Genomic DNA, 21,601 nt, shown 5'->3' with positions numbered 1-21,601 from the left:
CTATATCCAGAGCTTTTAAATGTTTAGATTATTGTTTCCCAAACTTGAAAGGTATATTAACTTTAATGTGTGACAGTTTGGGGGAAAAATTTATTCTGTGCGTATGAAACATCAGCAGAAAATTATCTTTTTTGAAGTGGTATAACATGTCTCCAAAATGTCTACATCAGAACTTTTGCCAATTCTTAATTTTCCTTGGGAGTTTGCTTAGTGGTTGTCAATCACGTCAAAATAGTTGACCTTTGAGCCTTCTCTCTTGCCCTTGTCTGAGGAAATTTTCATTACGCATTCATTGTAGGCTAAAGCAGCCAAAATAGCCTTGTCAGATCTTCACATGACATCATTCTTCCTCCCTAAATCCAATAACAGTAAAAGCAGGGAAGTTTAAACTATGTATGGAAAAAGTGTAATAAGCAAGTACTCTTGGCTATTGTTGAATCCTAGAGTTGTCTCTCCAGATGCCATAAATCTCAAGATCACTGATCTGTTAGCTCAGTATTGTATGTCCTGAGCAATCAGTGTGGCAGTGTGGTTTTTAGAGAAAAGGAAACACATTTCCCTTAGCGACTTTTAATAATATTTGATAATATATGCTATAGGGTCTCTAGGAGTCGGAATCAACTTGACAGTAATGGGTTTAGCTTTTTTTTTTTTTTTTTTGGTTTATTGGAATAAAAAAGAATGTCATCTACCTTTAATTATAAAATTATATATAATTTATTCTAGATTGAAAGCCTTTGAAATATATATTTAAATGGTCAAATAGCTAGTATTTTTGGTGTTAAGGCAAACTTGGAAAGTATATAGTATACCTAGCCTTGCTTTCATTGTAAGCGCCTGATCTCCCAGCTCATGGCATGTTCTCGTTCATATTTTTTTATGCTTCAGAACATTTACTGAAGAATTACTTTATGTCAGGCACTCTTGGCATTGAGGATTTAGAGTTGAGCAACACATACTTCCTATTGTCAGTGTTTTCAAAATCATCAACTGAAAGCATAATTATGAAATCTTGCCTGTCATCCTATTGTTGACAAAAGCATAGGCAGGACATGGAAACATAAGTCACCTCACTAGGTTTGTTGGAGCGGGGCAGTGTCTGGGAAGGTTCTCTGTAGGTGGTGCCTGGGGAGACTCTATCCTCTTAGTTGTTACAGTGTATGCTGAAGTCACAGCAGGACATCAGATATATCTTATTGTTAATTTACTAACTACATTCATTTTCTAGATGGTAGGGGGTCACAAGTGTTTTCTTCTGGGTGGACTGAAAGGCTTTGCCTTTGGCAAGAGTGGTACTTCTTTACTTTTTCGTGATTCCCTTTAACAGTGCACTGTGGTACTCTCTCCAGAAAAAAATATTCATGCATAATTTTATATACAGCTTTTAGGGGATCACGAACTTGAAGCTGCCTTAAAGCTAGTCCCTGGACCCAGCTTCATATCTCAAGAGCTAAAGAACGTTAGGGAACTGGGAGTGAGTGGGAGAGACAAGTTTTAACGTTAGGGTTTAAGGGAAATAGAAATCTTGGATTGCTTATTCTCATCATAATTCTTTTATAAAACGTGCTTACTTGGCCTATTGCAATTAAAACACCCTTGGTCTCTGATTTTTTTCTTTTTTAATTTTTATTTATGTTGAAGGCAAATGAACTTCTGAGGAAAAAAAATTAAAACTCTGGTTTTACATGTAGTTTAAAAATCATCCTTCCTAACCTTTTATTTGGGCCTATTGATTAGCTCCAAACTACTTTTTGACTCTAAGAATCGAAAAAAAAAAAAAAAAAAAAACAACTCATTGCTATCAAGTTGATTTCATTCATAGCAACCCTACAGGACAGAGCAGAGCTGCCCCGGGAGGTTTCCAAGGAGCGGTTGGTGGATTTGAACTGTCGACCTGTTGGTTAGCAGCCTGAGTTCTTAACCACTGTGCCGCTGGCCTCCAAGAATCCAAACAACTAGTAAATATTTTCATCGCACTTGAGCCGTTTCCCTGGACTATCACCAGGTTCTCAGTTTTGATCTTATTAACTTAAATCCCTCTATTAAATGGGGCAAATGAATGATAATTTATACTTTTTAAACTGTTTTTTTATTTTTATTATGTTTTTAGATTTTACTTTACTTATCTTTTGATGCAGAGTAAATTGAGAATACTGGATAAAAATAAAAATAATTCTACAGTTGATTTGAGAATTACAAATATCTCTTTGAAACTAAAGAACAAATACCTGGTAGATTATAACATCAGTATAAATTGTCCTGGCTCAGCATGTAAGTAAAATATTTTACCATGCACAAATAAGACTTAAATTCAAGTAGAAGACGAATTCAAGAAGCCTTCAAATGTGTAAAATATAAGGTCATGCATTTTAAACTACATGATCAGTTACAAATTACAAAATCTCATTTTTTTTCTTTTTCTGTTGGTAGCATCAAGATTTAAAGAAAAAATAATGGTAAGCAAAATGGGCCTATCTACTCCAGAGCTGTTTTGTCTCCTGTTTAGTATTCTCTGGCCTCCTGCCTTTTTCCCTCCACAGAAGTAATGTTTTTGCTTCCGTGAAGTGATACACCCTTGGACTGCTGATCTGTATTGGATATAATCCATCAAGGCAGGATTCCTACTGCATGTGAAAAGTCATTACGGGAAAATAAAAATCTAAAACACATTTGTGTTTCATTTTACACTTATTATTTCTATTATGTAACTACTGACAAACTCAGCCTTTTGTAATGAGTGCTTCAGTTTTAAAGTGAACCAGCTCATTCTGAGAGGAGTACAAGTTTTCCTTGCAGGGGGAAAAATAGTTACTAAGTGTCATGGATTGAATTATGTCCCTCCAAAAATCTGTGTGTTTAACTTGGTTAGGCTGTGATTTCCAGTATTCTGTGGTTGTCTTCCATGCTGTGATTATAATTTTCTGTGAAAGAAGATTAGGGTGGGATTATAACACCCTTACTAGCTCACATCCCTGATCCAATATAAAGGGAGTCTCCCTGGGGTATGGACTACACCACCTTTTATCTTACAAGAGATAAAAGGAAAGGGAAGTAAGCAGAGAGTTGGAGGCCTCATACCACCAAGAAAGCAGTGCTGGGAGCAGAGCGTGTGTCCTTTGGACCTGAGGTTCCTGCCCTGAGATGCTCCCAGACCAAAGGAAGACTGATACATCACAAGAACCGTCCTCCAGAACTGACAGAGAGGGATAGCCTTCTCCTGCAGCTGGTGCCTTGAACTCAGACTTCTAGCCTACTAGACTGTGAGAGAATAAACTTCTCTTTGTTAAAGCCATCCACTTGTGGTATTTCTGTTATAGCATCACTAGATGACTAAGACACTAAGAAAGAGGATGACAATGATAATAATTTTTTGTAGTAGTTGCAAACTTTTCTAATATGTAGGACCTGAGATCCTGTTCCAGACCTACTGAATCAGAGTCTGCATTTTAACCATATCCACTGTGATTCCTCTGAAAATTAAAGTTTGAGCATCTGTAGTTGCCCAATACTAGGAAAGGAAGAGGCTGGCTGAGAGTCCTGAAGGATCAGTGTCTACAACCAGAGGTATTTGCATATTATACACACGTGTTGAAAGTTTCAAATAACTAGCACATTTGCTTTACCTTAAAGTAGCTTAAAATCTTGTAAAATACAGTATCAAATTTATTTTTATGAAAACCAAAGGATCTTATGAAACAAACGAACAAACAAAAAAAACTTGCCATCTAGTCAATTCCAACTCATAGTGACCATACGGGACAGAGTAGAACTGCCCCATAGGGTTTCCAAGGAGTACCTGGTGGACTTGAACTGCCAACGTTTTGGTTAGCAGCCGTAGCTCTTAACCTCTAACAAGCCATGTATATATATGTGTGTATATGTGTGTGTATATATATATGTGTGTGTATATATATATATGTGTGTGTGAGTGCACATATATGTGTGTATATATATATGTGAGTGTGTATATATATATATATGATTGACAAAATATATTTTTTAGACAGGCAATCTCTTTCTTGGGATGTCTGGCTTTAGGGACAGTGGAGTATCGGCAATATCTGCTGCCTGTGTTTGAAGTCTGTTAGAATGTGGATTCAGTTTTAGGCATTAAGCCCAACTTCTTAGTGCTATGTCAGAGATAAGACTTGGCGATCTGCTCCCATAAAGATTTTAGCCTAGGAAACCCTATAGGGCAATTCTACTCTGTCCTCTAGGATCGCTGAGAATCGGAATCGACTCGACGGCACCGAAACAACAACTTAGTGTCATCATTTATTAGACAGCCCCTTCGTTACTCTGTTCGTGTGGACAATAAGGAATCTGTAGAAGTAAAGAGATGCTTACTGTCTTTAATGTCTATCCATTTCATTGGCATTGAGGCCCAGGACGGGGCTAAATAAAGAGTTCTAATAAAAGTTTTTTGTATGTTGAGCTGATAATTAACTTTGAACTAATTTCTTTTTCTTTCTGGATTTATACCAAAGTTGAGTTCTATTTTATCTCATGTCAGTTTTGTACCAGGAAACTAAATGGGTGAATAATTTGACCTATGGTCAAAGCCTAAACCATTGTATTGCTTTTATGATTGAAGGATAAACTTTATAAAATTATATAAATGTAATAATAAAATTATATTTATAATGAATAAATATAAGATTTGAACCGAGTAAAACACACTGATTTGAAAGACATGCATTTGCTCATAGTTCAGGAGACTGGAAGACTGAACTCAGAGTATCAGCTCCAGGCAAAGGCCCTTTGTCTCTTTCAGCTTCTAGTTGCTGCCAACAGTCTTTGGCGTTCCTGGGCTTGTAGATGCATCTGCCTCCGTTGTCACATGGTGTGTTCCCCACCTATGGCTGCCTCTCTGTATTTTTAAGCAGTTGCCATTGAGTGGCTGAGTTTTCAGGAATTTTTTGGCATGACTTTCTTTTGAAGTGCCTCTGAGTAGACTGGAACCTCCAGACCTTCAGTTGGCCTAACACATTAACCATTGCCGCCTCCCAGGGATTCCTTTATTTCTTTACTTCCCTTTATAAAACACCACTGTGAAGGGATTAGGTTTAGGACCCACTGTACCCCTGTATGGCCTCATTAACATAACAAAAGAAAATCCAGATTTCCAAACAGGATCACATTCACAGATACAGACGTTGGGACAGCAACACTGGGAACGTGATTCTATCCATAACAGACTTTATAAGAGAAATTCACACGCTAGTTGTAAATGAACTCTCCCATTATTTCACCATGGTTTATAGATCTTTGCTTTATTAAATAATATAAAAGATAGTACAGAAAATCAGAGAGCTTCTAAGTTTTAGGATACTGATTTTGAGGCCCCTGAAAATATGGATCATGTGTTATTTGTCATGAAGGTCAAAGGCCTGGCACATGGTAGTAGCCTAAGTAAATGTTGACTTAAACATTGCCTTTGGTAGTTACTTATACATTTTATAGAGACTTGGAGGCAATATCATCTTAGGGAAGTGTCTTTGTATAAAATGTGTGAAAATGTGGCAGGATGCATTGCTATAACAGTACAGTATTAACGTATGACCCATTGCTGTCGAGTCAATTCCGACTCATAGCGACCCTGTGGGACAGAGTAGGCCTGCCCCATAAGGTTTCCAAGGAACACCTGGTGAATTTGAACTGCTGACCTTTTGGTTAGCAGCCTATCTCTTAACCACTGCTTCACAAGGGCTCCAGTACAATATTAAAAAAAACAATATTAGCTTGTCTTAATTGCACATTGCTTTTATAAAGTTATCATGACACACGGGTTAATTGTTACCACTTCTCTTTCTACTCTGTTAGTGAGGATCTGCTGTGTGTCACAAGCACACAGACATTTTCATCAGATTTTTAGTTATCTGCAGGCCAGCTTGTGATTGTTCTTCCCTTACGACTCCCTATAAGTGAGTGACCGTCTCACTGACGGAAACTACTATCCCCTTCAAAAAGGGAGGGTCATGACATTGACAGATGGCTAATCTTTATACTATAACAGGTCTAATAAATTCAGTTATAATCAGATATAATCTGAAACATCTATATATGAACCACATTTCCATATTTTTAGCAATGCTTTTCTAAATTAGCAAAGTTTGCATAGATTTCCTCTTTTAAATATTTACGTTTTAATTAAACTTTTCTTTTTTAGCTGTGTTTTGGGGTGATATTGCCTTAGAAGATGAAGACTTAAATATCTTTCAAATTGATAGGACAATTGACCTTACACAGAACCCCTTTGGAAGACTTGGACATACCACAGGTACGGTTGATTATTTGATTAAGTATTTGTTTATTTTGGAGCAAATGTACTTTTACAATGCTACAAACATTCTTTGGATCATTTTTAATGTCTCACTGATCACCCTCAACTTCTTGGACATGAATGGGCATATTTATAAATTTAGGCCTTGTTGATAGTTTTATTTATTTATATTTTAGCAAACATATTATACTGTTTATTATGTACCAGACCCTGTTTAAATGCTTTGCAGATATTAACTCTTTGAATCCTCGTAACAACTCCATAGGGTAGGTTCCCATACTATTGTGATTTACAAGGGAAGAGATCTAGTTAGAAGGTAAAGTAGCTTGCTCATTGTCACACAGCCAGAAAGTGGCTGAGTCAGGACCAGAATCAATGCTGAGAAAGCTCAGATTTCACGCTCTTGAAAACTAGATTCAGTTGCCCCATTCAGATATTGCATTGCAAAATATAAATTATTCTTAGAGCACTTATATACAAACTTATTTAGAAAAGAATATATACATATCTTTATTAATATACCAATTTTTATGGAAAACCTAGAAGGTAGTTTTAATTTTAGCTGTTTTGAGCATGGCTAAATTATGCCTGTGTGAGACTTAAAATACTTAGAAGATTATTGGGTTCTAAGTTTTAAATGTTTTTATTAAAAATTTTAAATATTTTATATGATATTGGTAAGATTATTTTATATTTTATTTTGGGGAAAATTGCAGGTTTCACATTTCTTTTTGTAGTTATAGCTAAAAAAATGATCCGATCTCATTTTTGGTACTCATTGCACCCCCTACCCACATAACTGTTTTTATTTTTATAGTTCCTTTCTGGTATCCAGCAGACAAATATATTACAGACTTAAGACTGTTTATATTGTGAATTAATCTCTCTTTGCCCAATTTACTTCTTCCCAACTCTATATTATGACAAACCTAAAACATAAAAAAGTTGAAAAGACAGTGCAAGGATACCATATGGTGGTATTCCCATCACATAAATTCAAGAATTGTTAATAATTACCGTATTTTCTGTGTGTCTGTGTATACATACGTGTGTGTGTGTGTAAAAGACAATGTTTTGAAATTAATTGCAAGCCACATAACACTATAAAATTAAATAGATTAGCATGAACTTTCTAAGAATAAAGACACTTTTCTATATAACCAATGTACCATTATCCTATCTATGAAAATCATTCATAATAAAAATGTATGTAAAATAATAAAACCTAAGAAATTTAAGATAAGAACACATGCTTTTAAGAATATTATGCTTTGCCTTTTCTTATATATAGTGTCTTTCCTGAAACATACACCAATATGAGGGAAAAACTTGCTTTACAGTGTAAATATCACAGAGAGTGCATTTCTGTAGAAAGTAGTTATTAGCTGACTATCCAGTTACAGCCTCACATTTAGCACTGCCATGGATGCAATATATTCTGGATGATAGGGCAGTGATACAGCTCAGCAAAATCCTAGATTTATCATAAACTGCATTTGTAGTTTTGATTAAAAAATATTTATTACCTTCTAGCTCTTTTTTTTTTTTAGCTCTATTTAGGTCATTTTTTTTACCCACCCCTTTCTTTTTTCTACCCAGTTATTTTGGAAACCCTGGTGGTGTAGTGGTTAAGAGCTACCGCTGCTAACCAAAAGGTCAGCAGTTGGAGTTCACAAGGTACTCCTTGGAAACCCTGTGGGGCAGTTCTATCCTGTCTTATAGGGTCGCTATGAGTTGGAATTGACTTAGCAGCAATGGGTATGGGTATGCGTACCCAGCTATTTTAAAGGCATTCATTTTCTGTGACTTAAAAAGTTTTAATACACTTATTTTGTCATTTAATTTATACTTGAGCATTAAAATAGCAATAACGGAAGAAAAAAATTGTTACCTTAGAGATACAGAATAATATAGATTATTCAGTCAATCATAAAACCATTTATTCTAAATATATATGTGAAATATGCACATATTTGAAAGTTCAGTAATAACTTGCATTATTCAGATGAATTCCAAAACATGTACAGGTATCTTTTATTTTTTTCTTACTCTTTCCTTTTTTGAGTTTGCTTGTTTGTGCTGACTAGGCTATATTTCTCATTTCCATATTTCAACTGTGTAGCTTTTTCCATAAGTATTTACTTAATTTATGGATTTTTTAAAACATGTGCAAAATAACCACTTATTTCCTGAAGTTTCTTTTTGTTCTTTTTCAGTGAACTTAACCTGCACAATTTTTTTAAAGTTTCGTTTGCTGAGAAAACTATTTAAAATTGCTAAAAATTTCATTATTAGAAGCCTTATTGCCTTTGGTAGTTCTAAAATCCTTTTTGCAATTCTGCAGTTGCTCTTATCTTTATAATTACCTTAATTTTAAATACGTTTCTTTTTTCTCATAAGGAATGAGAAAAATGCCTTCTTATAAATCTGTTTATATGCATTTTAGACCTATCTAATGTAAAATGTAATTGCTACATAATGGTCATTATGAGCCATACTTTAAACCATACATAGATGCCACACTTTAAAACTGTGTCTTGTAACTGCTTGGGAATGAAGGCATTTAAGTATTACCTCATCTTTCTAAAATGTTCAATGAAAAATTTCAAAAATGTTTTCAAGGGACACAGCAAAAATGTGACCATGTAATGCAAATAATTAAGGCGATTATTAGTCAGTGAATAAGCACTCTGATGTATGTGCCTTATAAGGACCTATTCGATTTTTGCTTTAAGAGGCTTATACGGCAATGGATTTTATTACTGTTTTGTATTTTATTAACTCCAATCAAGATAGTTAAGTTTCCATAATAATTACAAAGGGAGAAAAAGCATGAGATGGAAATAGTACAAAGTCTGAGAACAGTTCACTGTCTCCATAGATTTCTGACCCTCTTTCATTATCTTAGTCCAGAGATACTCACAAGCTACAGACACTATGTCTGGTATAAACTCATCTGCACTGTTTTAATGCCATTAGAAGTTATAGTGGTTGTTTACTCAATGATACCTCTTTATTGTTCGTCTATTAAAAATTTAAGGGAGTAAAGAAAACAGGACAAAAATGGAGGCAGCAGTTTATTTAAAAAAAAAAAAAAACCTAGAATTAGAATTAGAAGACTTGGGTTTTAGCCAAATGGTCTTTTTTCTGACCTGTGACAGAAACCTAACTTGTTTAGTCTTTGTTGTGAGCAGACATATTTCCTTATCCTTACCCCCGTCTCTTTTTTGAACTATACAATTCTTTAAAGTCTATTTTTATAAGCTTTGCAAATTACTTAAGATAGGAGAAAGTATTGTAGCCAACTACTATTTTCTTTTGGATATTTACCTCGTGACTTTCTTGTTATTGTTATGTTCCATTGAGTCATTTCCAACCCTTAGCGACCCTGTAGCACAGAGTAGAACTGCCCCATAAGGCTTCCAAAGAGTGGCTGGTGGATTTGAACTGCCGACCTTTTGGTTAGCAGCCAAGCTCTTAACCACTGTACTGCCAGGACTCCGTGACTTTCTTCTAGTGATGTATTATTGGTTTTTATGAATTATTGAAATACATTTTCAAAATTTAATTGGATGTATTGTAAAATTTGATATAATTTTTAATAAGATTTCATATGGATCACAACTTTCACCATACATTTGCTCTTCTAATGTTTTTATTTTAATTTGTTCATTTGAATTCTGAGACTGTTCTGCTTGCATTGGGGATGTAGTTGGAATGCAATCAGCAGGGCAGTACAACTTGCCGTCATCCAATATCACACTGTGTGATGTCAGAGTCACAGTGAAGAAAAAATATTTCTTGTTGTCAATAGATGATTCAATTGTTATGATGTCCAAATAAAGTTATGCTTAGAGTGCCTTCTAGATCTCTCCCCACGCCCATTATTTATTTATATTTTTAGTTACCAAAATTTGTTAACTGTGGAATTTTTTATACTCTTCAAAGATTCATAGATATTTATAACTCTAACACTCTAGCATCACATAAAAATACAGTGATTCTCAAAGAGAGTTCAGTGCAATCTATTGCTGTAATTTATTTGCGAGAAAGTTGAAGTATAGGGAATTTAACTTAATTATTTTCTTTCATTCTTTAAGGTGGACTTGGAGACCATGGTATGTCAAAGAAACGAGGGGCCCTCTACCAACTTATAGACAGGATAAGAAGAATTGGCTCTGGTATATCAATGTTTAAAGTTGCAGACGCTTGACTTGATGTACAGTAAATATTATACTCATAGCAGTTCGGTTTATTGAAATCAGTGTGCCATTATGATGTGAACTATGTAAAGGATACATGCCGCGAAAGCTCCTTCGTTTGTTTTTCTTTTGTTAGCTCATATTTCATGTAAGGTTTTTTAGAACAATTGGGGAAAATTGAAATGTTCTTCTAACTTATTTTAAGCTTCTCCTACTTAAAAATAGATTAAGTATCTATTTTTAATATTTATCTCCAATTAATTTTTTTTATCTCACTGAACTATTTTCATCAAGCATGGAGCTATGTCAATTTTAATCAAATGAGAAAATGTCATGGCTATTGGTTTTGAAATAAAACCTGCTTAAAATAAATTGACAAACTGATTGATTATATTATTAAAAATGGTCAAAAACATTTTCACCACTTGAAAATGTATGAAGAAAAAACATGTATCATCTTGAGCAACTGCTTTCTGGGTTTATTGTTATTTTTTGTAGTATTGAGTTTATTAATCACTAATTGTAGATTTTAGGGTTGTTTGTTTCTAAGTCTTCTATTAAAGCTCAGATTCTAGTATCTCTTGAATGGATGGATTATTAAATACTTGAAGGTATGTTATCTTTCTGTAAGGAATGAATTTCCCAAGCAAATATGCTTTGCTCCAGGACACTAAATAGATGGGCATGTTAGGGGCACAGGTGTAGGTGACACACATTTAATATTTATTGTATAAAGTGAAGTATATGCTGTTGTCGTCAATTCATTTCCGACTCATGGTGACCCGATGTGTGCACAGTAGGACTGCTCCATAGGATTTTCAAGGCTGTGACTTTTCGGAAACAGATCACCAGCCTGGTCTTCCAAGGCACATCTGGGCAGGTTCAAATTGCTAGTAGTCGAGTGCTTAGCCATGTATGTCACCCAAGGACCAAGTATATACTAGTACTAGGGTATCCGTATCAACGGCAATACATGAATAAGAAAGGCTAATCATGCAAATTTTGGAAAAACAAAATAAGAACAAAAATAGTACATAAGGCAACCAAGGAAAGTAAACCATTAGACTTGAAAGTTTTGCAGAAATAGACTGCATTTTTTGTTGGCATCTTCAGGCTGTATGCTGTCCTGCAAATCGTGCTGTGAACCATGATGTGAACCTTGAAGAGATTAGAGTGGAGATAACCCTTTGTCCCAGATGTCTGTCTTACTTTATTTCTTTGAATATCTGTACGGGGTAATATGCACAAATGCAGGCTGTGCTACAGAATATCAGCCTGATTTAAGGGATTAGGAATTTAGCTGGAGTAAGAAAAGTTTCGAATATCATGTGAGTTTATTAAATATACGGAGTTGCCATGAGTTGGAGTTGACTGGACAGCACCTTTTTTTTTAATTAAACAATATCTATTTTATCAACTGGTGGTGAACTGGTAGTGATCTGGATAAACGATAGTAAATTAGAATACATAAAATAATTTTCCTGTGGCCTACAAGTGTGCCTGACTTCTCTCTGCTACAGGCTACTGTATGGAAATTCACCAAAAATTTGCTCATAGAACATTAGGAGTAAATATTTGACATGAAATACTTAAATATTTTAATTCTTTTTACCAATATGTAATATAAATGAAGCTTTTCTTTAATGTATTTGGACTGCAGGCATGTCTGGGCGAATATGTAAATAAGACATTTCAACTTTTGTCCTTTAAGAGGTAAACGATTCCCTGACCCAGGACTTCTGTTTCACAGAATATTTTAAATGTCACTGCAGGCTTGCAGCAAAACAACACAGTTAAGGGAAAAGTACCTCTAAAATTCTCAGGGCAAAATGAGAAAAACCGAGTTCCCAGAGCTGCTACATCAAGAACTGAAAGAATATGGCCTGGAGGCGTTATTCCTTATGTTATTGGAGGCAACTTCACTGGTAAGCTGTTCCCAGAATGTCTATTTTGATAAAGAAATAATAACTATTGTAAGGGTACTGTATATTTTTATAAAATATTAATATACAAAACATATTATTAAGTCAAACTTGAAACATACCACAGTAACTTAGATTATTAGTTCAAAATATCCTTGAGATTGAAAAATGTCTTTAGTTTTGTGTTTTGAGAATCTTAAGTCCTGTTCTGTTTTAAACTGTGTTTCAAATGTGCCTATTAAATCTGGGAGCTGATCTCTCTTCAACTGACAGGAAGAATGTAGGCCCTGTGTATAGAACCTTGTAAACACCTAATACTGTTAGAGACAGTGAGTGATAACCTTCTGATTATAAGGTGGGTGTCCGTTCTTAACAATGACTCATTTGTGTTGTTATGGGCCAGCATTCTTGGGTTGATAATAGTGGTGGCATTCTGAACAGCCCAGCCAGACTCGGAATAGGGAATCCAGCAGCAAGCACTCCTTCCTGGGGCAGACACTATTTTATTAATGTCATACGATTTTTCCAGGCAGCCAGCGAGCCATGTTCAAGCAGGCCATGAGGCACTGGGAAAAGCACACTTGTGTGACTTTCATTGAAAGAAGTGATGAAGAGAGTTACATTGTGTTCACATATAGGCCTTGTGGGTAAGTGACTTAGGTTAGCTTAGAAGGAAAGACCTAAGTATTTAAAAATTCATTCATTTCCTGATATTTACTTATTAGACTGTCCTTGAGATGTCTGAATTTTATGTAAGAAAATATTATGTGTTAGATAAATATATTCTTTTATCACAGACCTTTGTGCATCAACTCCCAGTGTATTCTTCCACTCCCTCGCAGCCACTTTCTCTTCTGTTGTAACTATAACAGAGACATTGCCAGTGTCTCACTCCCCAGGTTGGAAACTTCAGCATTGTTGTGTATTGATTCTGTCACACTTCCTTCTAAGTGTCTATTGATATGCACTGTATCTGTTTGATTCCATCCTTATCCCACGCCCATAAAAAAAGCCCGTTGCCGTTGAGTTGATTCCATCTCATGGTGACCCTACGGGACAGAGTAGAACGGCCTGATAGGGTTTCCAAGGAACGAAGATGGATTTGAACTGCTGGTCTTTTGGTTAGCCACTGAGCTTTTCAACCACTGTGCCACCAGGACTTCTATCCCATGTCATTACCTTTATTCATTCATTTCTTTATTATCTCATACCTGATCTATTTCAGTCGCTCCACAACTCACTGCCACTAGGATTATCTTCTTAAAATACAGGTCAGACCAATTTGTCACATTTTTGAAAATTGTGTAGTATTTCTTCCTATAATTTTGGTTTTCAGATTTTCTCCTCAGAGGATGGCAACTTATCCAAAAAAAAAAAAGATTCTGTAAGTCGAGAAAATACTATGTTAAATTTCAATAGGTATTTCTACAGCCATGTGCTAATGAACATTAATATCCAACCAATTGGAAGGAATATAGAATACAGAGTGTTCCAAAATAAAAATGACATTCTTATCCACCACTTTCCCCTGTCTATTTTAAAGTGAAAACCATACATCAATATCCCAGAACATATTTTGGGAAATGCTGGCCTGAGAATAAAATCCAAATTCCTTGATATCGTGTTTAAAGAATGCCATGAAGTGACCACTCCTTCCGTTTTCAGCTTCTTCTGCCACCACATCTCTCCACAAAACCCATGATTCAGACATGATTGAATAATAGCAGTTCTCCAAGCAACGTTTCATATTTTAAAAGATTTTTTTTATTGTGAAAGTTTTCAGTCTTACACAAAATCCCATATACCAATCCATCAGAATCAAGAATTACCAACTTTTTGTTACACTTGCTTTTTTTTTTCCTTCTTCCCATTCTTTTTAAGTTTTTCTTTGTTGTTGTTGTTTCTCTATTGCTTTAAAGCAAATCCCTGATGTCATTTAATTTCACTTGCAAATATTTTAGTATAGATTTCTACAAAGTAAAACCATTTTTACATGAATACAGTATCATTATAATTAATATAATTAAAAATAATTACGTTGCTGTCAAATTGATTCTGACTCATGGAGGCCCCATGTGTTTTAAGTAGGGTTTTTAATGGCCAGGCCTTTTTTCCAGGGCACCTCTCAATGGACTTCAACTGCCAGCCTTTTTTAGTAGCTGAGCACTTAACAATTTGTGTTACCTAGGAGCTCTGTAATCTATATAGACCTTCTCCAATTATTTAAAAAATATCTCTTGACTCTACGAAACATTCAGAAAAGAGTTTATACTAGTACTACTCAAAGTACTACTCAAACTATTGCAAAACATAGAAGAGGAAAGGATACTTCTGAATTCATTCTATGAAGCCAGCATAACCCTGATACCAAAACCAGGCAAAGACACCAAAAAAAAAAAAAAAAAGAAAGAAAAGAAAAGAAAATTACAGACCAATATCTCTCATGAATATAGATGCAAAAATTCTTAACAAAATTCTATCCAATAGAATTTAGCATCATAGCAAAATAATAATATACCACGATCAAGTGGGATTCATATCAGGTATGCAAGGATGGTTCAGCATTAGAAAATCAATTAACATAATCAACCACATAAATAAAAGAATCACATGATCATCTTGATCAACACAGAAAAAAACATTCAACAAAGTCCAACACCCATTCCTGACAAAAACTTTCAATAAAATATATATAGAAGGGCAATCCCTCAACATAATAAAGGGCATCTATACGAAACCAACAGCCAACATCATTCTTAATGGAGAGAGGCTGAAAACATTCCCCTTGAGAACAGGAACAAGACAAGGATGCCCTTTATCACCACCCCTATTTAACATTGTGTTGGAAGTCCTAGCTATAGCAATAAAGCAAGAAAAAGAAATAAAGGCATCCAAATTGGTAGTGAAGAAGTTAAACTGTCCCTATTTGTGGATGATATGATGGTATACATAGAAAACCCAAAAGATTCCATGAGAAAACTACTGGAACTGCTAGAAAGATTTGGCAGAGTGGCAGGATACAAGATAAACATACAAAAATCAGTTGGCTTCCTTTACACCAATAAAAAGGTTGATGAACAGGAAAACAATGCCATTTATCATAGCCCCTAAAAAAAAAAAAAATACTTAGGAATAAATCTAACCAGGGATGTACAAGACCCATACAAAGAAAACTACAAAACACTACTGCAAGAAACCAAAAGAGGTCTATATAAATGGGAAAACATACCATGCTCATGGATAAGTAGACTCAACATTGTGAAAATGTCAGTTCTACCCAAAGCAGTCTACAAATGCAATGCAATCTTGATCCAAGTACCAAAGGCATTCTTTAAAGAGATGAAAGAACTAATCATTAACTTTATATAGAAAGGGAAGAGGACCTAGAGAAGTAAAGCACTATTGAAGAAGAAGAATAAAGTAGGAGGACTCACCCTGCTGACCTCAGAGCTTACTGTATAGCTACAGTACTCAAAACAGCCTAATACTGGTACAATGACAGATACATTGACCAATGAACAGAATTGAGAACTCAGATGTAAATCCATCCACCTATGGTCACCTGATCTTCAGCAAGGGCTCAAAGCCCATCGGGTGGGGAAAAGAGTCTTTTTAACAAATGGTGCTGGCAAAACTGGATGCCCAATCTGCAAAAAAAATGACACAGGGCCCGTACCTCACACTATACACAGAAACTAATTCAAAATTGATCAAAGACTTAAATATAAAACAAAAAAGTATAAAGATAGTGGAAGAACAAATAGGATCAATGCTAGAGGCCCTAATACACAGTATTAACAAGATATAAACCATAACTAACAACAGACAAGCTCCAGAAGACAAGCTAGATAACTGGACTCGTCTAAAAATCAAATACTTATGCTCATCAAGAATTCATCAAAAGAGTAAAAAGAGAAGCTACAGGCTGGGAAAAAATTTTTGACTATGGCAAATCCGGCAAAGGTCAAATCTCTAAAATCTACAGGAAAATCCAATACCTCTACAACAAATAATCCAATTAAAAAATGGACAAAGGAAATGAACTGGAGGACACTTCACCAAAGAAGACATTCAGGCAGCTAACAGACACATGAGGAAATGATCGAGATCACTAGCCATTAGAGAAATGCAAATCAAAACCACAATGAGATACCATTTGACTTCCACATTACTCACACGGATCAAAAAAACAGGAAATATGAAGTGTTGGAGAGATTGGAACTCTTATGCACTGCTAGTGGGAGTCCAAAATTGTACAACCATTCTGGAAAACAATATGGCACTTCCTTAGAAATCTAGAAATACCATATGATCCAGCAATCCTGCTCCTAGAAATAGATCCTAGAGAAAAAACAGCCATCACATGAATAGACGTATGGACACCCAAGTTCATTGCAGCATTGTCCACAATAGCAAAAAGATTGAAACAACCAGATGCCCATCAACAGATGACTGGATAAACAAACTATGCCACATATACATGGTGGAGTACTATGCAATGATAAAGAACAATGGTGAATCTGCAAAGAATCTCACAACATGGATGATCCTGGGGAGCGTTATACTGAGTGAAATAAGTCAATTGCAAAAGGATAAATATTGTATGAGACACTACTATAAAAATTCGTGAAAAGGTTTACACACAAAAAGAAACAATCTTTCATGGTTACAAGGGAGGGGAGGGGTGGAGATGGAAAAACCGTAAATAGACAATAGATAAATGGTAACTTTGGTGAAGGGTAAGACAGTACACAATACTGGGGAAGCCAGCACTACTTGTCCAAGACACGGTCATTGAAGCTTCATAGACACATCCAAACTCCCTGAGGGACCGAATTACTAGGCTGAGGGATGCGGGGACCATGGTCTCGAGGAACATCTAGCTCAATCTGGCATAGTATAGTTTATAAAGAAAATGGTCTACATTCTACTTTGGTGTGTAGTGTCTGGGGTCTTAAAAGCTTATAAGTGGCCATCTAAGATGACTTCACCGGTCTCACCCCATCCGGAGGAAGAATGAAGAAAACCAAAGACACAGGGAAAGACTAGTCCACAGGGCTAATGGACCACAATTACCACAGTCTCCACCAGCCCCCACCAGACTGAGTCCAGCACAATAAGATGGTGCCCGACCACCACCACTGACTGCTCAGACAGGGATCACAATAAAGGGTCCTGGATAGAGCTGGAGAAAAATGTAGAACAAAGCTATAACTCAGAAAAAAAGACCAGACTTACTGGCCTGACAGAGACTGGAGAAACCCTGAAAGTATGGCCCCTGGACACCCTTTTAGTTCAGTAACGAAGTCACTCCTGAGGCTCACCCTTCAGCCAAAGATTAGACAGGCCCATAAAACAAAACGAGACTAAAGGGGCACACCAGCCCAGGGGCAAGGACTAGAAGGCAGGCGGGGACAGGAAAGCTGGTAATAGGGAAGCCAAGGTAGAGAAGGGGAGAGTGTTGACATGTCCTGGGGCTGGTAATCAATGTTACAAAACAGTATGTTGTACTAATTGTTTAATGAAAAGCTAGTTTGTTATGTAAACCTTCATCTAAAGTACAATAATAAAATAAATAAATGAAAACAAAAAATAAAAAATGTCTTTTGACAATTGGTTTGCTTGATTCAGAATCCAAATAAGCTCCATTCATGTCATTTGTGTTTCTGAAGTCTCTTTTATTTGACAATAGTCTTTTACTGAGCCCCTCCCTCCCCCGTTGGCTTTATTTTTTCTCACGCTTTTGAATTTGTTGAAGAAACAACTCTCTTAGAGTCTTTCCCATACTCTGGCTTCATCTGTCTGCTTTTTATTGTATCATTTTATTTTCCCTCTCTCCCCAGCATTTCCAGAACAGTAGAATTTATATCTAAAGACTTGATTAAATTGAGCTTGGGTTTTTTGTTTTTTTTTTTTGATAAGAAATGCTTGGCAGGTTGTGCTGTCTATATTACTTTAGTCAAGAGGTACACCTGTCTGGACTTTCAACTTGTAGATTGAAGTGGCGGCAGCCAGTCCTTCTGTTGTAAAACTCCTGTCAGCGTTTTCATGATGGGTTGAGTAATCATGAATGATCATTGCGAAATGGTGATGCCCTAAAGCTCTTCTTTTCTTTCATTGCATCTATATTTATTACCTGAAATTCTTCTGCAAAGAAGAATTTTTTGATCAGCTAGAGCTGTTTGAATATCCTGAGGTATGTTAATATAGGACAATCAAAATAAATGCTTAATTTTAATGGAGGAAACAGTTCTTGCCCCAATGCCATATACTTTTTGGTAAAAAAATTATATACATATATGCATATATATATATATAATATATATTTACTTATTTATGATCCTTGGTGGCACAGTGGTTAAGAGCTTAGCTGCTAACCAAAAGATCAGCAGTTCTAATCCACCAGCCACTCCTTGAAAATCCTACGGGGCAGTTCTACTCTGTTCTATAGGGTCGCTATGAGTCAGAATCAAGTTTATGGCAATGGGTTTTTTGTTGTTGTTTGCCTCTCTCTCTCTCTATATATATACATATATATAGTTTTTTATATATACATATATATGTATATATATACCTACCTATTTTACTAGAATTGGAGGGGAAGATTGTGTCATCTTGTTTTATTCTACCATAATTTTCTGGATTATTTAACTTAAAAAAATAGTGGATTTTACTTTTGGTCTTCTGTAGGTGACATTAAACAGAAATACACACATTATTAACTTTCTAAGATTTTTTCAATAGTTCCATAATTTTGTAGTTATGACTTATTTGAGCAATGTTTCCTTCTAAATTACTCTAATTTTGGCTTGATTAGTTTTGGTTACATTTGAAATATGACCTCATTTTGCTTTTTTTGTGTGTTTACTGTCTTCAAGAGCCTTTATGTTATTTTTAATTTTTTTTTATTGTGTTTTAGGTGGAAGTTTACCTGCAAAATCAGTTCCCATTTAACAATTTTCATACATATTGTTCCATGACATTATTTACAATTTTCACAATGTGTCAGGTTTCTCTTTATTTCCATTCTGTTTGTTCTGCTTCCATTGATCTAGCTTTCCTTCCCCTTCTTGCCTTTTCATCTTTGCTTTTGGGTAAATGTTGACCATTTGGTCTTATATAGTTGATTTTTTAAAAGAGGATATTATTCATGGGTGATATTGTTTATTTTATAAGCCAATATATTATTTGGCTGAAAGGTGACCTCCAGTACCAAGTGTAAAGAGCTGTTTAGGGCGGTAGTCTCCGGGGTCCTCTTGTCTCTATTGGTCCAGTAAGTCTGGCCTTTTTTAGGAATTCGAATTTTCTTCTACCTTTTTCTCCCATTCTACCTGGGACCTTCTATTGTGTCCTTGGTCAGAACAAGTGGTAGCCAGGCACCATCTAGTTCTTCTAGTCTCAGGGTAGAAGAGGCTGTGGTTCGTGTGGGCTCTTTGTACTGTGGGCTAGTTTCTTCTCTGGGTCTTTGATTTCCTTCATTCTCTTTTGCTCCAGATGAGTAGAGACAATGGTTGTATGTTAGATGGCTGCTTGCAAGCTTTTAAGACCCCAGACACTACTCACCAAACTAGGATGTAGAACATTATCTTATGAACTGTGTAATGCCAGTTGACTGAGTTGTCCCATGAGGCTATGGTCCTAAGCCTTTCAACCCAATAAACCAATCCCACAAGCTGTTTAGATATGTCAAGGAAGTCTCCATAACTCCATAACTGTGCGCACTATGTGATTTGCTATGTGTATGAATATGTGTGTAGCACACACAAACATGTATATACATATGCCTACAGACACACCTATACATGCACATGCATGTACTTGCATATGCTTTCCTATACACATATATGCATACATATCTACCCAGGTAACAACACACATATTTTTGGCTGTTATTACTGTTGTTACAGAATTGTACATGTTCTAGCATTTACCAAAATTGTCCCCTTTTCTTGTTTACTTCTTAGTGTCCTCATTTACCTTGGTCAGGTTGTGGAGACTTCACAGATATTTAGGATTCCTTTCCCATCACCAAAAATAATAAGTGTATACTCTCTAGAAAATGATTTCCCCTTCCTTTCCCTCCCATCCATGGTAACCATCAAAGAATGTTGCTTTCTGTGCATATATCTATTCTTGACTTTTTGTAATAGTGGGACCATGCAATATTTGTCCTTTCCTGATTGACTTATTTCATTCAGCATAATGTCCTCCAGATTCATCCATGTTATATGATGTTTCACAGACTCCTCATTATTCTTCATAGCTGCATAGTATTCCTTTGTATGTATGTACCACAATTTGTTTATCCATTCATCCATTGATGGGCACTTAGGTTGTTTCCATCTTTTTGCTATTGTGAATAATGCTGCAATGAACATAGGTGTGCACATGTCTATTTGTGTCATTGCTTTTGTCTCCCTTGGATATATACCTATAAGTGTGATTGCTGGATCACAAGGTATTTCTATTTCCAGCTTTTTGAAGAAGTACCATACCATTTTCCTTAGTGGTTGTAGCCTTTTACAATCCCACCAGCAGTGTATTAGAGTTCCAATCTCCCTATCTCCTTTCGTTAAAGAATTTTGTTGAGATTTGGATCATGATTGCATTGTATCTGTACATCGCTTTGGGTAGTACTGGCATTTTCACAATATTAAGTCCTCCAGTCTATGGACATGGTATGATTTTCCATTTTTTTTTTTAAGTCTCTTTTGGTTTCTTGCAGTAGTGTTTTATAGTTTTCCTTGTATAAGTCTTTTACGTCCCTGGTCAGTTTTATTCCCAGGTATTTTATCCTTTTGGGGGGGCTATTGTAAATGGTATTGCTTTCTTGATTTTCTTTTAGTTGTTCTTCTTGTTGGTGAAAAGGAACCCAAATGATTTTTGCGTGGTGATCTTTTACCCTGCTGCTTTACTGAATCCTTCTATTCCAGTAGCTTTCTTGTAGAGTGTCTGGGATTTTCTATGTATAGGATCATGTCGCTTTCAAATAAGGATAGTTTTGCTTCTTTCTTTCCAATTTAGGTACCCTTTATTTCCCTTACTTGCCTTATTGCTCTGGCTAGGACTTCCGGTAAAATATTGAATAAGAGTGGTGATACGGGGCATTCTTATCTCATTCCTGTTCTCCAGGGAAATGCTGTCAATCTTTCTCCACTGAGAAAAATGTTGGTGGTTATTTGTGCAGATATACC

The 21,601-nt window shown here is 35.7% G+C and overlaps 1 protein-coding gene across 1 annotated transcript in view; it reads left to right on the top strand.

The window, feature by feature from the left end:
* TLL1 (tolloid like 1) overlaps nt 1–21,601 on the top strand; it is a 253,243-nt gene that overhangs the window by 106,041 nt on the left and 125,601 nt on the right. The window contains exons 2-5 of the mRNA XM_064273593.1: nt 6,170–6,280; nt 10,384–10,464; nt 12,258–12,410; nt 12,937–13,054. Of these exons, the coding sequence (XP_064129663.1) occupies nt 6,170–6,280; nt 10,384–10,464; nt 12,258–12,410; nt 12,937–13,054 (463 nt within the window). The remainder of the gene's footprint in view (nt 1–6,169; nt 6,281–10,383; nt 10,465–12,257; nt 12,411–12,936; nt 13,055–21,601) is intronic.

This window comes from Loxodonta africana, chromosome 21, assembly GCF_030014295.1.
Source record: "Loxodonta africana isolate mLoxAfr1 chromosome 21, mLoxAfr1.hap2, whole genome shotgun sequence".
Taxonomy (NCBI): Eukaryota; Metazoa; Chordata; class Mammalia; order Proboscidea; family Elephantidae; genus Loxodonta; species Loxodonta africana.
Note: the sequence above shows the minus strand (reverse complement) of the source record. Positions and strands in the feature narration are given on the sequence as shown.